Source organism: Arachis ipaensis, chromosome B3 (assembly GCF_059453495.1).
Source record: "Arachis ipaensis isolate K30076 ecotype BB chromosome B3, ASM5945349v1, whole genome shotgun sequence".
Taxonomy (NCBI): domain Eukaryota; kingdom Viridiplantae; phylum Streptophyta; class Magnoliopsida; order Fabales; family Fabaceae; genus Arachis; species Arachis ipaensis.
Window position 1 is genome coordinate 137,895,416 of NC_142438.1, and position 17,817 is coordinate 137,913,232.

Below are 17,817 nucleotides of genomic sequence, written 5' to 3' on the forward strand. Positions count from 1 at the left end.
TGACTTGTATATGAAAAATAATTGTTTTCCTCTTGTTTTAATTTTGCCAAGGACCAAAGACAGTTTATGATAGATGCCTCATTCGGTTATACTGCAAGGACTCGAGAGCTCGCTTATCACACAACTTATAAAATATCGAGACATTAGCCAAATTAGCTCAAATTGGTGGTGTTAGTTTGCTCTTAAACTCATGTACTGACACTGACAACGTTAAGGACTAAGGTGAACAAGACAAACCCGCAAGTTAAAACGATATGGTGAAACATAACATCAAATGAGTTACCGCATCAAACTTCAATTGGAATCCTATAATATTAATCCAACTCTCAGCGATTCAAGTACAAAATAATTGGTAGATTCACCTTGGAGCCTACCTAGCAGACTATCATCTCTGTACTGACCTGTCCTACTATACATTTGGAAAGTGGAAGGAACTCTTATCCACAAGAAATGGTTAGAAACTGGATGTGTGTTTTTACGCATAGTAAACTGCCGGCCACCTTTTTCCATGTACCGTGGGAAACTCGGTGATAAAAAAAAGTACCAGATAGTTGATGTCTGTACAGGTGAAGAAACAATAACATCGATTATGTGAACTGTCGAAAGATTCTTCATCCAATGAAAATGCAAATTCTAATTCATGCGGTGGTTAGATCAGGGTCCTTGGCTGTCTCAGTACATTCAGTTGGACTTGTGCCCGAAAATAATGAAGGAGAACACTTTGGAGAAGAATTACGGTCAATTGAATTTGTAAGTTCTTCCACGAGCAGTTTACGGATTTTCACTCTCAAATTGGATGCTTCTGAAGGTTTGAACCACTGCTTGCCAAACTGCAAATTGATCAATTATTAGAGATAAGATCTTCTCTTATTTTAACTATCAAAATAAAATAAAATAAAATAAATTTTTTATTTTGTGGTGGGGGTGTGTGTGAGGGTGGGGTGGGGGGAGTAAGACCAACACTAATTACCATAGCCAAATCTTTCTTTTTGAGTCTTTCCGGTGCCCATTCAATGAAACGTTCAATAAAGTACAATACAAAAAGGCCACAATCATAATCATTCCTTTGTTGGGGAACCTGGTGCAAAAGACACGCATAAAAAGTGGAAATAAAATTAAATCATATTATCATCCTCAAACTACCACAAACACGATATGCTAGATTACAGCACATAAATTTACCGTGATAACTTGCGCTTCAATTCGACGGGGAAGGCAATTCCATATCCTGTCTGCAATTGAAACATCTGATGACATATGTTCCTGATCCAAATAGTTCTTTTCTTCTATCAAAAAGCTACAAAGCATAATTTCGCTACATTAACTTCGATGTTTGAAATGTAAAAAAATGACTAACAAAGCAAGCAAAAACTAGATTGTGCGTCGACCTAGTCAAATGGCCTTGTTATCAGCCCCAGGTCCAAAAACAATAAATCAGGGAAATTGGTTACCCAGGTAGGTGGTAGTGGACTTAACTGAATTTGTCATACCCACCAAACACACTACCCAAGAGGTTTAGCTGGATCTGGCTTTCAAGTCCAGTACTTACAAGCACATAAGAAAAGTACCTACTTGTAACATAGGATGGTAGTGAAGTCACAAGATATTTAAGAACTAATAACCAGAGCACAAACGAATTAGATATGTCACATATATGGTATACAATAAATCAAGTGCTACTTCATCCTAACCTTTTGATGTTATCAAATAGTGATCTGCTAGAGTGAAGACTCAAAGAATCCAGATGAAGTATGATTGGCCCTGATTCATCACCTTTATCCGGGATACAAATAATGATCAAGCTCCAATGAAGACTGAATACATGAAACATCAGAAGAAAAAGAATCCGGAAATGAGAGAATGGACAAGAGAGATTAAAATATAACAATAAAAATTACCCTGCTGCCAATATAAAATTGGGCATGAAGTGCATTCACAGGAGCACAGAAAACATAACTATAAAAATTTACAGTTAAATAACCCATTCTTCATTTGTTTTTTCTTACCAGTTTTTCTTCTCCCACTATTTCTTCTAATATGAAAATATTATAAGGCAGAAGAGACTTAAAATATATCAAAGAAAAACTAACTACAGAGCATATCAGCCCCTTATTTTAGTCGGACAAGCCATAGTTGTAGTTTCAAGTCAGTGTAAAATGAGGTGACACTATAGCCCAAGTATTAAATATATTTCTTGACCTTAGAGGGCTTTCCCTATCACAAGAATTGTATTTTCTTCCTATAATAACCTAAAACAAAAGAAAGCACAAAAGAACTTCCTCGCAGTCAAGAATTTAATAACTTACAAAATGAAGTTTCACTGCTAAGGAAAAAACTTACTCCTCGTGTACTGGAATCAAAACATAGGCCTTCTGAAATATATTTACACCCTTCCACCACCTTCTGAATTTGACAAAGAATGTTGCTCTGTCACTTTGCTATATCATTTAATGGGAAAATGAATTAGAGAACATACTAAAAATTAACACTCCAAAATGCCTAAGTTGCTAGGTTAAGGCACGTGGATGCAGTTTGTCTCTTATACCCTCCCTCACATAAAAAAGCCTTTAGGCTTGAAATGCAGACAATACCCAGCTGAAATTTAACTGTTAATAAGAATAATAATTACACCTATTATTCACTTGTTCTCTATCATGCATTCTAACTAATGAACTATCAAATATCCCACTCCAATTTCCAGATTACTTTCCCCATAGTAACTTCACATGTCTTCTAGAAAGAACCATTGCAAAAAAAAAAAAAAAAAAAAAAAAAAAATACATTGCAAAAGGGTCATGATACAAGTGATAAACTAATAGTTTATGCTGCCCGAGAAATAGTTCTTCGATCAGTCATTTGCACTTGTATGGTGATCAATTAAATGTTTCCTTCAAAACTATCAAGTAAAAACATATTTAATAACAGAAGTTAAACATCATTAATACGTTATCAGCTATCAGTCAAACCAGCAGCCAGTAAAGGGCATATTATTTTTAGAATAGAACAATTAAGAATGTGATGATCTTAAACATCTAAACTCTACTTGCAAATAATTAGAAAATTATTGCCATACATGCACATAATGACATAAATACAGCTATGCATGTGCATAAAGATAATATATTACCTTAACCGAAACAGCCTCCTGAAGCTTCTTGTAGAAATATGTATTAAAAAAATGATACTTGGATAACGATCTATTTGCCAAAGATGCTTGCTGCTTCAAATATCTAGCAAAGTGAAAATGTCATAAGTAGAGATATTAAAAGCTAACATCATACTGCAGTATGGTTCAAGTTTTCAGCTAGAGTCATCCAAAAGGTCAAAAATAGCACATTGGTTTACAAATCAAAGCAATAGTAATGACAGGTAGAAAACTCCAATAGGAAAAACTAGTGGAGCAATATCAAATTTCTTGGTGTTATATTTGGCTAAGCATAGCCACACACAAACAAACACACACACACACAAAAGGTCAAAAACAGCACATTGGTTTAGGAATCAAAGCAATAGTAATGACAGGCAGACAACTCTGGTAGGAAAAACTAGTGGAGCAATATCAAATTTCTGGGTATTATATTTGGCTACATACACAGACAGACAACTGAACTTAAAGACTAAATAGTTTCAGTAGTAAAAAGAACTATAATTTATCCTATCAAATATGCAACGATTTTGCTCTATCCATATACATCCCCACCAAATCACATCTTATGAATATAGGTTAACAAGAGAAAGAAAACACAAACTACATATTTCACTTCAAAATAACAAAATAAAAAAATTAACACTAATAACCTATTTGGAGAAATGGAGGGAAAGTACAAATAAACTTACCGTATGTAAAAATTCATAATAGTTGAAGTCAAATAGCCTTCAGGAGCAAGGCAATCTATGTCTGAGTAACAAATTTCAACAGACTCTGGATCGTCACTGGGCCATCACAAAGGTAAGTTTAAAGGTCATACAAGAAAAATGTGGATCTAAACAATGATGGTTAAAGTACAAAGTTCTATACTTTGGAGTACCTTGATGGGTAATACATCTTAGCATCTTTCGCACTGAAAAGCAACACATACAAATCAGATAAAACAACAAATTTCATAGACATATTGCTGAAGATGAAATGACTAAATATATATACCATTCAGCAAGTTTTTTTTCTTGCTCTGTCTTCTCTAGCACATAAGGTTCATCATCATCGTCATCATCATCATCAAGGACAATGGGCTGACCCTGTTTAAAACATGTTATATATAACATATCACAAATCAATTATTAATGAAGCTAAAGTTGTCTTTGATTATCAACATACTACTAATCAAACTGTGGGTTCTAGTATAAATCACTCTAACTGCCAAAGGTGAATGGATATATGAGACATTTTTTATATATAATATAAATAATAAATAATATATTATAAATATACCTTCTTGGACCTTGAGTCATCTGATTGAATTGCCTGTCTAGTTTCCTTCCTACAAGAGAGGAAAAAATCAAATTAGAACACAACTAACAAATTCATTCATTTGAAAACTCCCAGTGAGAAACATGAATAACAAATCATATATGTAACATCTTCGGCTCAGATAGTAAACGGGTAAAAGAAAACCATATTAATATTAATGGCTTACTTAAGTACCCGAACAATTGAGCATCAGATTCTCCAGATCATGAGTTTAGATTACACAGGAAGAGGATGAAAGCAAAAAACTTTGTTTTTAAAAAAAAAGGACAAGGAGACAAAATAATTTCAGATGAAACCGATTGCTATTCTTCATCTAGCCCAAATTTGTATTGGGCACTGACCCAAATACAGAGGCAGAAATCCCACACACCATTATCCTTATAAACTATAGGATGCCCCTGGGTAAATTTAACTAAAATTGGCATATACTAGAAAAAGAAATATTCAGTACAAGAGATGCAAAGGATACATGTCAAGTGAACTAACAATGGCAACATGGCTAGGGTTTCAATGAAAAACAGTGAAGCAAGACATTCTTCTCTTACACTTCTGGAGCGAAGAATCTTGACAGGCTTTTCCCAATGTTCGCAGTAGAGATACTGGAAGCTGCTCTGGATTTTTTACCATCATTAAAAGCATCATTCTTGGAAAGGTTGGTAGCGCATTGAAATGGCTCATTTCTAGAAGATGATCGAAGCCTCCTTCCTCTTTTAGGTTCTCCCATGTCTTTTATTGTCTGGTTATTGCAATGTCTGAATTGTGAAGTCTCTTTTCCAGATGTGTCAACCACCATACAATCCGTCTGCTTAACAAATAACAGTCAAACCGGGTACTGACATGTAAGTCAAAAAGGACAAATGGAGTATCTTGCAAATGTTGCAAAGGACCTTACATCAGCTCCTTCCAATTTCTTAGAAAAACAAGATGCAAATTGGGATTGAACTGGCACTTGAGATGAGATACTCTTCTGTCTCGAGTCACTAGACACACCTTCAAAAACATCCAGTTTCTCAGTATCCCACAAACAAATAATTCAATCACACGTCACTGCATGGTTTTACAGATATATCACAACAAACATTAAGCATCTGGTGTCCAAATTGATAATCTGATATGAGAAACTTTTACAATACCGAAGATGCTTTACTACACCTTAACCAACGAATGCAAAGCCATGACATAATGCCCCAGTAACAATGGCAAGAAAAGATTCAATTTCACTCATAGACCATTTTCAACAGCCACTTTCTATTAGCAACCATATGATTAGGCTCTATGGGGTTAAGCTGATAGTTAATTAATAGGCATTGCCACAAGATTGATTCAACCAAAACAGAAACCTCACCAACATCACTTGAGCCAGTAGCATTTCTCGGTTTATCATCAGCATCAACAACTTCCTGTTCTACATAGGAAAACGAAAAATCAAACAAAATATAAGTAACTAAACTTAGAACAAAAGTCCTTCGACATCAATAAACCACATGAATTTACAGCGCAATGCTCATTGAAGCGAAAACCGAATCGATTAACGCGGGCTAATCAAAACCAACGACTCACACAACACATTAACACACATTTTTAAAAGGAAAAAACAAAAAACAAATGAATGTTTCTTTGTATATTAAGAGGCAAACCTGGACGTGTGGCGTCCTTTTCCGGCGAGCTAGCTCTTCCTCTTGTCGCCTGATGGTATCGAGAATCTTGACACCTCCATCCTTCAACTTCGGGAGATGGATTCTCAAGGTTTGCTTCTTGCTCCGAATGCTTTCGATGAGCTGGTGGTCGGTTAAGTATCTAAATTCATCGTCGAGGGAGAAGGAATTACCGGAGGCCATAGGCTTGACCACGATCTCCGGCGGCGGTGCGTCGCCGTGGCGGGGGAGAAGAGCTTCCCAGTCAAGGTCGAGACGGCGCTTCTTCTGCGAATTAGAGTTAGGTTCGCGTTGTTGGTCCATTCATTTGATCTTTTTTAACTCTCAGTGAGTTACTCAGCGAGCGGGCGAGTGAACTCAGCGAGTGAAGGGTATTTTTGGAATGAATCAGCAATCCGTAAAAAATTGGAATGAAGGAAGTAACGGCGGAGAATCCATTTTACGGTGCGGTGTGGTGGCCTGCGCTGCTATGCTAGGGTGGCACAGTTTTTCAGAGAACGATGGAACTTCACACTTTTTGTTAAGGGTAAAATATTTCAGCCGATTAATATATACTCAAATTCCTTCTCAAAACTTAGAATTGTATGTTTTCACTTTTCCGTAATAATATAACAAATAAAATCTTCCAAAAAAATAAGGAGAAAATTCTACTCCTCTCTTGTTAAAATGACACTTTATTTTTTTTATTTTATAAATATATATTCTCTTTTTTTTTAATTTTTAAAAAATATTATCTTTATTTTATTTTAAATTTTTTATATTAATTAATATTAACTTTATCTATTTTTTAAGAAAAAATAAATTATTTTTAAAAAAATACCATTAACAAAAATTTTATTTTTTATTATTAAATTTTGTTTATCAAAATACCTCTTAATAAATTATTTTTTATTGACTAAATTGTATTTTTATCAAAATATTTTTAAAAAATTAATAATTAAATTATTTTTTTTTAAGATACCTAACTTCAATAATTTTTTAAATATTAAATTATGATTTTACCAAAATTTTTATTAACAATTATTTTTATATTTTATTATTAATTTTTTGATAACAATATATATTATTTTAATATTAAATAAAAAAATCTTATTACTATTAATATATATAACAACTAATATATATTGATATTGAAAAATAATTTTATTAAAATTTTTTATTTAATGTTAAAATAATATATATAGATATCGAAAAATTAATAGTAAAATATAAAAAAATTGTTAACAAAAATTTTGGAAAAATTATAATTTAATAATTAAAAAATTATTGAAGGATTTTTTAGAAAAAAATAATATAATTATTAATTTTTTTAAAAATACAATTTAATCAATAAAAGAATAATTTATTAAAGAGTATTTTGGTAAGCAAAATTTAATGATAAAAAATAAAATTTTTGCTAATGAATATTTTTTAAAAAAATAATTTACTTTTTCTTTAAAAATGGATAAAGTTAACATTAGTTAACACAAAAAGTTTAAAATGGATTAAAGAGGAGGTTTTTTAAAAGTTAGAAGGAAAGAGAATGTACATTTATAAAATAGAGGGGAGAAAAGTGTCATTTTCATTTTAGCATCTCGCAGGAGAAGGAGTGGAATTTTCTCAAAAATAAATTATCTTTTAAAAATGAATTTGGACTAAATAGTAAATACCCATTTTGGTCCCTTAGATTCACACGATTATTTAATTTGGTCTCTAAAATTCAAAATTACCTATATCAATCCTTTAGATTTAAGTCCGGACACCAATATGGTCCCTCGACTCTTTCCGGTGATGACTAGATAAACGGAGTGCTGAGATGGAGCCTCCTTGTCATACTAAATGATGAGTAAACGATGTTGTTTATCCTTGGCGGCCAAACAAGTCTGAAATGAAGAATAGTAGAGGTAGAGAAGAAGAATAATACTTTATTTTGGTCTCCATTGTTTCTTCTCCCTTCATATACAAAGTGACGACATTTCTGACTTGTTTGGGTGCCAATGATAAACGACGTCATTTACTCATCATCCACGGTGGCAGAGAGGGTGCCAGCATTCTGTTTGTCTAGTCATCGCCAAAAAGAGTCGAGGAATCATATTGATACCCGGACTTGAATTTGAAAGACCAGTACAAGTAATTTTAAATTTCGATGATCAAAATGATTAATCGCATAAATCTCAGAGACCAAAATAAAAAATTTGTCATAAATTTGAGTATTAATACATTATATAAAAGAATTTATATAATTAGGATAAAAAAAACCTTCTAATTATCTATTTGCCCACAAAAATATTACTTATTTATTATAATAATAAAAATACTCAAACAATATTAAATAATATATAAATAGTAGCATAAACACTAAAGATGGACATAGAAGAATTTCAGATTAAACATTTTGATTTTTAACAAATTTTATTTTTTTTTTTAACTTTTCAAAAAATAATTTCATTAAATAGATTAGTCGTTTTGTTATTTTGAAGTAGAGTGATTTGTTTTACCATCATACTTTAGAATATAATTGTGTTATAATAAAATTTGTTAGGTATTTATTTATTTAATACGTATATTAAAAATTGATTGAAAACAATAGAGATGTCAATTTATCAGATGGATTAATTTTGGATGACTTTCAAAAAAAAAAAATTTGTTACATACCAAAATATCCGATCTATAATTCCTTAAAGAAAAAGTGAAAAAATATTGTCTCTGTTAATTTAGCCATAAACATGATCCTTTGCGAATTTTGGTGTGGTAGACGACCACAAAAGCTTTGTTTGTGATCCTAATTGCTTTTGTTAACGAAAACTAATTTTCTTTATGTTTGGATATGTTTCGTGCAGTTTTAGATATCAGATTTAGTTAACATGGGCAAACGTTATTGTTAATAATTAAGAAAATTTTATAAAAAAATATAAAAATGTCAATTTTAAATACATTTGTTAAAATAAAATATTTAAATATTTTTACTAATAATAATCTTAATATTTGTCTTTAATATACACATAAATCTTTAATATTTTAAAAATATTTTTTTGGTATTATAAATTGGGAGTATTTTTGTCAATAATTAAATAATTTGAAAATAGGAAAGAGATTTATTTCAATAAACTTTGTAAGTAATCTTATTTTGGGTAATGACCATATTGTTATCCAAAATTTTTATTTGACAAAATAATTTTCAAATAAAAAAATAAACATGTGGCTCCTAAAAATATAAAAAATATTTGACAAAATAAATCGATTGTTATTTCCTCAGTTTTACCCTTTTTTTAATTTCTGATTTTTTGGATGAAAAGAAAATATTGTGTAAAGTTAGAGTAAATCATAAAGAGTCCACCATGAGAATTGGTCACTCTTAATCTTAATGTTTAAATTGTAATTTATTCACCCTTTAATTAACGCATGGAAAAATATTAGAGACCAACTCATAATCGGTCAAGTTGTAACGACAATAATTAATAATTAATTTTTAAATAAAAATAATATAGTAATGGGCTCATTTTTTTGCAAATAGAGAAGCTTATGGTGTATCACCATGAAATGGAGCAACAGCCAAAATTTTCACTGCTATGGGTGTCAGGAGAAAAACGCAGCTTCCATTTTTCATTTTCTAGCATTTCGTTGTTTTTTTTTTTTTGTTTCAAATAAAACAAAACGTAATTTCCGTTTTGCATTTGAATATTTTTTTTATTTAAGAAAAAAAAGGCATAAACGCAGGTTGCGTTTGTCAAAAAAGATTTATTAATTTTTTAAAAAAAGTAAAACGCAGGCTGCGTTTGTTAGATGAGCTGTTCAAATTTTTTTGGAAGAAGAGAAAACGTAGGTTGCATTTTGTTTGGGCCTAAATTTTTTTTTCAAAATGTACAAAACGCAGCTTACGTTTTGTATGCGAAATAATATTTTAATAAAGAGCCTTGCATATAAATAGCTAACACAGCTAATACCAACTCGCACCTCACTTCTCTTCTTCACTTGTACTCCCATTCCCTTTTCTTTCATGTATCTGATGCTTGTGCTTGTGAGATTTTTCGGTTATTAGAAGGGTAAAAAAAGTTAGAATATGGAGGATATTGCAAATATACGAGTGTATTATAACGGTGAGATTATACCGAATACACACGAAGGAGTGGGTTTTATTTGTGAATGTCCATTTTCATTTGCTATTCCATACAGCACGAGTTTTGTAGAGTTACAAAATGGTCTTTGTGTGAACATACAAAGTCACATTTCGAAAAGGGTGAGCAACATTTTGTACAAGAATACTGTTGAAGAACGGAAGATTGACGATTTAGAATTCAGAATAAATTCCCGTTGCAAGTATAGTTTCTAAACCAAGCAATCATCCTTTCTTACAAACGTTTTGGTTGTCACAAGCAACAAACCCCTTTAAAATTGATAATCGAAGTATTTAAACCTCGGGTCGTCTTCTCAAGAAATTGCAGGGAAGTGTGATTTATTATTGGTTATGAAAAAGTGTGTTTTGGGGTTTCGGATTAAGATAAAAAGCAAGAATAGCAATGGCAGAGGAAATAAAATAATAACAATAAAAAGCCTTGATTAGGAGAGATCAATCGGAAGTTCTATCCTTGTTGGATTTTTCTCAAGATCAATTGATAATTGAAGGTTGCTTCTACTTAGTTATCCTTTACGAAGTAAAGTAAAAGAAATTCAAGTAAGTTGGAAGTCTACTTCTATTCACAAGTTCTAATCCTCTCCTTTGGGAAGGATTAGCGTTAGTGACTAAAGAGCCAGCCAACAATAAACCCAATTACAATTCAACTCTTGAGTAATTCAACTCAAGGGTCTCCAAATATTAATCAACTCCAAAATCAAGTTCGGATCTAACTTAGAACATCAATTAATAACAAACAATAGAAGAAGTGATAAATCTGAAATACCTCAAATTGCATTAAATAAAGAGAATCAAGTCTGACATTGGAAAGTTCATAAGCCAAATTGGAAAAGAAGAGAATCAATAAGAAAAATAAATAAACCAAAGTACTAGGATAAATAAAAGTAGAAGATAAACTAAATGAAACGAACATTGAACCTGTGATGAAGAAGAAATAATCCTAAATCCTAAAACTAAATCCTAAGAGAGAGGAGAGAACCCCTCTCTCTAAAAACTACATCTAAAATTATGAAAAGTGAATGATGGAAGACATCTTCATGAATGAATGCATTCCCCCACTTTATAGCCTATAATCTGTGTTTTCTGGGCCAAAAATTAGGTCAAAAACAAGCCAGAAATCGCCCCCAGCGTATTCTGGTACGTACAGGTCGCGGGAAAGTGACGCAGAAGCGTCGTCCACGCGTTTGCGTGGATTGCGTTTCTGTCAGGTCACGCGTCCGCGTGATCCACGCGTTTGCGTCGCCTGGCTTTAGGGCAGCTATGACAAATTATATATCGTTGCAAAGTCCCGGATGTTAGCTTTCCAACGCAACTGGAACCGCGTCATTTGGACCACTGTACCTCAAGTTATGGTCGATTTAGTACCAAGAGGTCAGGCTGGACAGCTTTAGCAGTTCCTTCAGTTTCTTGTATTCCTTCCACTTTTGCATGCTTCCTTTCCATCCTCTAAGCCATTCCTGCCCTATAAACTGTAATAACCTTGATTTTCGAGTACATGAGATCTTTTCTGAAAGTACGGATTTCTCCGGAAGATTAGTAAAGGGAACAGCTCTGCTATATCATCAAGCATTTCAATCCTCATTATCATTATGTCATCCTTAAGCTAGAACCTCCTCTGAGGCAAGCTCGATAATGCAATCACGAAGAACCTAGTTTTTGAACCGTATCGGTTGGCAGTTTTGATTCTGATTTTCGTAAATAGTCTCTGTTTGACGAACCGGACTCGATTCATGAGAGGAGAGAGATAATAGTATAATATTATCATTATATTAGTATTAGAAAATTCTTGAATGATATTATAAGGTTACCTGGTCTGTTTTTGTTAAAAACAGAAAATCGGTTTAACCGGATTTACGGTTTACTGGTGCAGCTTAGCACCAGCACTCTCTGATGAATTTAGCAATGCTAAGGCCTCATTATACATGTTCTATTCTCATAATAAATATGTTACTAGTGTCATTTATGCTAGTAGCTCAGAAAATAATTTTTAGAGATATTTTTACGAGTGTTCCGATACACCTAGTTTTAGTAGTTGTACACCAGAGATATTTTAATATTATTTTAATCCACCTCCAAGCCAACCAATCACAACTCACCTTACACCCCCAAGACCTCCAAGGCTGTCTCATTTCATCATTTTGGCCGAAAATAACAAGAGAGAAAAGAGAGAAACTTTCATGAACACTTAATCTTCAAAGCTTGATTTCTTCTGAACTAAAACTCAAATCAAAATTTCAATCCGACCAAAATGATCCTCTCTTCTTTCTCTACATGATCATATGACTTATCAAGGCTGGGATCAAGGTGAGTTGGCTGTACCATCTCTCTTTTGATTTAGTTTCAAGGAAACATGCTTAAATATGTGTTTTCTTGATGTGATTTAGGAGGAAAAAGTGTTTAAGGACCACCTGAAAGTTTGATTGAATTAGGAGCAGCAAGACCAGGTAGGGTGTCACGAAATTAATCTTGATTATTTGTGTTTGAGTTGTGTGAAAGTTGTATTATTTGGCTGTGCTAAAAATTGGTTGCATATATGATTGATTCTTGGTGAAAATTTGGTGAAATTTTGATGAAATTTGATGAAATTCAAGCTTTAAAGTTCATATTCTTGGGCAGCTGGAAAAACGAAACCCTAAGCTTAAATTGAGGTTCAATTTATGTTGAAATCATGTAGAAAAGATGGGGTTTTAGTGGCTGTAATTTTATTTTGAATTATGGTAAAAATCGGTTGCTGAAAAGACTGAAAAACGGGTAAAAACAGAGAAAGAATCTGAAGAACATGAAGAACACTTTGAGTGTGATGAAGAACAATGAAGAACAGGCCTTAGATCTTAAAAAGGGCAAGGAAGTAAAATTTTTGGTGTTTTAGGGGTTGTTTGGTAATTTCTGAAAGTTAGGGTGGTAAAAGTAGAAATATTAAAAGTTACGGGTGGTAAAAAGTGAATTTTAAAGGTTAAAAATAAAAGTAAGTTAATTTTTCAAAAATTTAATGATAAAATAATAAAAAAATAATAAAATATTAAATAATAATATTTAATTAAAAATAATATTTTAATAAAAATAATAAAATAATGCGGAAAAGGCAGTTTTCTGTAAAAGCTTTAGAAAGAAAACTTTAAGCGCAGAATCTCATAATTATCTTCATAAAACACTTAGGGAGTGGTAAAAACATATTAGTGAGGCAAAGATAAATAAAAGATAAAAAGTTGAAGAAAAGATAAAAATCGAAGAAAAAGTCTGTAAAGTTTTAATGACAGAAAAACAGACAGAGACTAGTGAACGAATTAGGGCAACATAGTTAGTCTTGGAATTGCGAATAGGGTTATGTATTATATGAAAAGTTAAACTGTTTCAGTATAGACTTAATGAACCTATACTTGGGATAGGCTAACTGTTCATACCGAAATTTACATAAGCTTTAAATACATACGTTAAACCAAGAAATCAGAACAGAGTAGAGAAATACAGAAAACAGAGTAACCAGAGTAAAGTAAAGAGATAAAGAGAAAAAGAGTAATATAGATACAGATGAAGAGAGTAATCAGAGAAGAGAAAAGAGATACAGAGAAAAGAGAAACCAGAACAGAGTAAAGAGATATAAAGAGAAGAGTAATATAATAAAGAGATATTTATATATATTAGTTGCTTGATGCAACCCAGAGCTATATATATATATATATATATATATATATATATATATATATATATATATATTAGTTGCTTGATGCAACCCTGAGTTATATTTAATATATATTAGTTGCTTAATGCAACCCAGAGCTTCTGTAGGGAAATTAAGTCACCTACAGCTATTTTCCACTTCCCCAGAGCAGAGCAGAGTATATATATTTTTCTGCAGTAAGCAGAGGTTGTCTCAAATGAGCGGCTATTATTATATGCGCATTTATTTAGGAACGGAAAATCGTATCCGGGAAATCAGGATTACTCGTGACCGAATAAATGTCGGGATTGCGGGCAGCCAACCGGCACATGAGCTCATGGCCTGCGCTAGGGCTAGACATGCATCATTCTTGTCTGCGCATCATTCTCTGTTGCATTCCTTTCTGTGTGTGATCTACTTCTTTATGTTTGTCTGCTTGTATGCTATTTTTGTGTTTTATTTTCTTATATTCTTTTGTTTGTGTTCTGCTTTCTGTTCTCTCTACTTTCTCTTTCTATCTTTATCTTCTGTTTACTGCTTCGCTATATTATGTTATTCGTCTACTAATCGACCCCAAGTAAATGAACGTAACTAATAACCCCGGCCCTACTAAGAACTCCCCAGTTCTTACCCCTTCTCTCTCCCTTTCCCCTTTAGATGGAAGTAAGAGTTTCTTTCCGTAGTTCGCTGACGATTGTACGCAAAAAGGGATTCCGCTCTAGGCAGTCTTCTGAGTTTAGGGTGAATATCGTTCTCTGATTATATGTATATACTGTGAGACCAGCCAACGTCTGCACCCCGTTCGTATGCGCACTTTAACCTAAATCATGTGTATGAGATTCCTATTGTGTGGCTACTTCATGAGGTACCAGAGAGACGTCCTGTGGAAAAGTCTGATCATGCAGAGGAGTAGCAGATGATGTTCTATCTTTTGATGATGTTCCACTTGACTTGAGTTTTGAAGACCTAGAACGTACTTTCCCTCGCTTTAGTAGTTTAGAGGGACTAGGTGAGTATAGAGTCTAGGCTAGCCTAGGTGCCAGCTTAGGGACCTCTTGAACAGGTCAGGACCTGGGATGTTGTATATATATATATATATATATATATATATATATATATATATATATATATATATATATATATATATATGTATATAGATATTATTTAGCTATATCTAGGGGTGTTCTAACTAACATTCTATATGCTAATAAAGGCTGAATCACCGAATGTTGTCAACTACTTGTTATGTATTTTTGTGTGGTTGTTTATAACTGTTTTATCTGTTATTACTTGTGAATTGATTATAAATGATTCTGTCTATTAATCCAAACATTTTCAAAAAAAATACACCACGCAAATTAACTACGCATTTAACAATGAATCAGGCTCATATGATAAATAATAGATAATAATTAGGAAGACAAATTGGTAGCGCTCAGTTTCCGGTATGATCTAGACATATTGAAAATTGGGTCGTTACATAAACTCTGAAATCACTTAACACACATATCAAGGCATCTAATGGTAATAAGAGAGGATTAATATTAGCAATTTAAAGGCCCAGGAAACATGTTTTCAATCGTAGCACAAAATTAGGAAGGAAAACGTAAAACCATGCAAATAGTATGAATAAATGGGTAAAGAGTTGATAAAAATCACTCAATTGAGCACAAGATAAACCATAAAATAGTGGTTTATCAACCTCCCCACACTTGAACATTAGCATGTCCTCATGCTAAGCTCAAGAGAAGCTATAAAAGTGAAGAGGAATGATAGAATGTATGAAATGCAACCTATCTATATGAATGCAACTACATGCTAAGATGTTTCTACCTACTTGGTTAAAAGTAAATAAGTTTTCCAAGACAAATATGAATCAAATTCCACTAATTCAAATTATACAATGAAAGACAGGTAAACTTGTAAGAAGATAGCTCGTGAAAGCAGGGAACATAGAATCAAGCATTTAACCCTTACTGGTAGTGTATATACACTCTAATCTCTCAAGTGTACAGGGTAATTCACTCTACTATTCTCTAGTCATGCTTTCTAAACTTTGTTCTTCATCTAACCAATCAACAAATATTTAATGTACCAATGCAAACATCATGAGGTCTTTTTAGGGTTGTAATGGGGCTGAGGTAAAGGTAAGGATATATGTATGGCCAAGTGAGCTTTATAAAGTGAATCCTTGATTAGTCTAAGATCTCACCTAACATATACATACTTTATACAATTTTAAAAATACTTTACCTAGCTACCCAAATTTTTTCCACTTTTGTATTACATGCTCATGTATCAAACTTATTTTTGAATTTTGTCTCATGTGCATTGATTCTTTTTTATTTTGCATTTGGGGTAATATTATTTTTCTTCTCTCTTTTTTTTTTCTTTTTTTTTGTATCCCCTTATTTAATTACTTAATATATTTTTTTTATTTTTTTCAATGCACATGGTATTTTGATTTCACATGAGCATGCTTCCCAAATTTTCAAATAACTCATTCTTTTTAAATTCCTACTTTGTTTCTATCATCCCATGTTCCCATAAAATTTTCCACACTTAAATAATACACAATTTCTATCTTAAGCTAACCAAAGATTTAACTTGGGATTTTTATTTTGTTTTTCTTCTTAAAGCTAGTAATGTGGTTTATAGAACAAGAGGGGATTAAAAGGCTCAAGGGGGCTAACAAGGGTGATGTAAAAGGTAGGCTGATTTTAGGGATAAGTGAGAAAAAATTCAAATGATGGCCTCAATCATATGCAAGCATGTAAATACACTAAATAATGGACATATAGAGTGGAACAAAGCAAAGATTACAATCATAGAAAAGAAAACACACAAGAATAAAATATTTATGGTTAAATAATGTAACCATATAAATAAGCTCAAAATCTCACAGGTTGTGTGTTCTTTGGCTCAAAAACCATGTTCCAAATACAACTTCTGATAAGTTTAACACAAAAATTTTGATTTTAAATTAGTAAAAATTTTTCAAAAATAGGGTCTTTAAAAATAAACTTATTATTTCTCAACCAAGCAGTAGATAAATGCATAAAATCAAACAAACATGCAATTAAACATGCAAATGCAAAATGAACAAACAAAGAAAATAAAACAATGGTGTTGAAAAGAAGAAAATAGCTAACCCATGGAGATCGGTATCGACCTCCCCACACTTAAAGATTGCATCGTCCTCGGTGCATGCTGAGATGTGCAGGTGGACGGGTTGTTCCAACTGATGCTTTTCTTCAAGGATTGTGCAGATGGACTTGTTTGTCTCCCCTTTTAGAAGTTTCTCCCTTTTTTCGTCTTCGGTGGCCAGCCTGAAAGAAGAGAAAAAGAAGAATAGTAACCCAGAAATAAAGATAAAATAAAATATGGTTGGGTTAATGCCAAATAATGAGGGTCTCAATTACATGGTAACTACAACATGCAAGTGAGAAAACAGTAGAAGTACATGGAAAATCAAGAGTGCAAAAATTTGCAACAATAGGGAAGAGAGTGTGGGTAAGGAGAGAAAATATAAAGTCATGTCAATGTAAAATTAATACAGATATAAAAGATTGGCATTGATTTAAATAATATTACCTAACCAGAATAAAACAAGTCACTAAGCACCCAAAATAATTCAAGAGAAGATGCAACAGTTAAATAAGAAAATCAACACCAAAGGAAAAATTTAGAAAAGAAAAGAAAAATATGCACTAAATTAAAATGCAATGAATGAAATATGCAAATAAATTAAGTAAAATAGAATGAAGGTGAAAAGGAATGAGAAGTGAAAGAAATAAAGTAAGAAAGAAAGAAGAAAAGATAGAAGAAATTAGGATTAGAAAAGAAAAGAGAAGATAATTAGCGCTGATTTGGATGAGTTGTGCGGCGCAGGCGACGCGGACGCGTGAGTGATGCGGTCGCGTGG

At 32.4% G+C, this 17,817-nt stretch overlaps 1 protein-coding gene across 2 annotated transcripts; it reads right to left on the minus strand.

The window, feature by feature from the left end:
- Nucleotides 1–293: 293 nt before the first annotated feature.
- On the minus strand, nt 294–6,680 carry ULP1D (UB-like protease 1D). 2 transcript variants are annotated; one of them, XM_088509312.1, is made up of 14 exons: nt 6,106–6,680; nt 5,814–5,868; nt 5,361–5,458; nt 5,014–5,270; nt 4,430–4,478; nt 4,145–4,236; nt 4,029–4,061; nt 3,838–3,933; nt 3,128–3,230; nt 2,341–2,438; nt 1,692–1,814; nt 1,183–1,297; nt 971–1,078; nt 294–830 (listed from the first exon to the last, which is right to left on the minus strand). In XM_088509312.1, the coding sequence occupies exons 1-14, from the start codon at nt 6,424–6,426 to the stop codon at nt 639–641; spliced, it is 1,740 nt and encodes a 579-aa protein (XP_088365438.1). In that variant the 5' UTR covers nt 6,427–6,680; the 3' UTR covers nt 294–638. The 2 variants fall into 2 exon arrangements, with proteins under 2 accessions (XP_088365438.1, XP_088365439.1); XM_088509313.1 differs by lacking the exons at nt 294–830; nt 971–1,078; nt 1,183–1,297 and adding an exon at nt 1,330–1,568.
- Between the last annotated feature and the right edge of the window lie 11,137 nt (nt 6,681–17,817).

Coding starts and splice junctions, on each gene's coding strand:
- ULP1D (XM_088509312.1), bottom strand. CDS start 6,426: ATGGACCAACAACGCGAACCTAACTCTAATTCGCAGAAGAAGCGCCGT. Junction 5,459..5,813: donor TACTGGCTCAAGTGATGTTG/GTGAGGTTTCTG, acceptor ATGTTTTTGAAG/GTGTGTCTAGTGACTCGAGA. Junction 4,479..5,013: donor AGATTCTTCGCTCCAGAAGT/GTAAGAGAAGAA, acceptor CCTCTCTTGTAG/GAAGGAAACTAGACAGGCAA.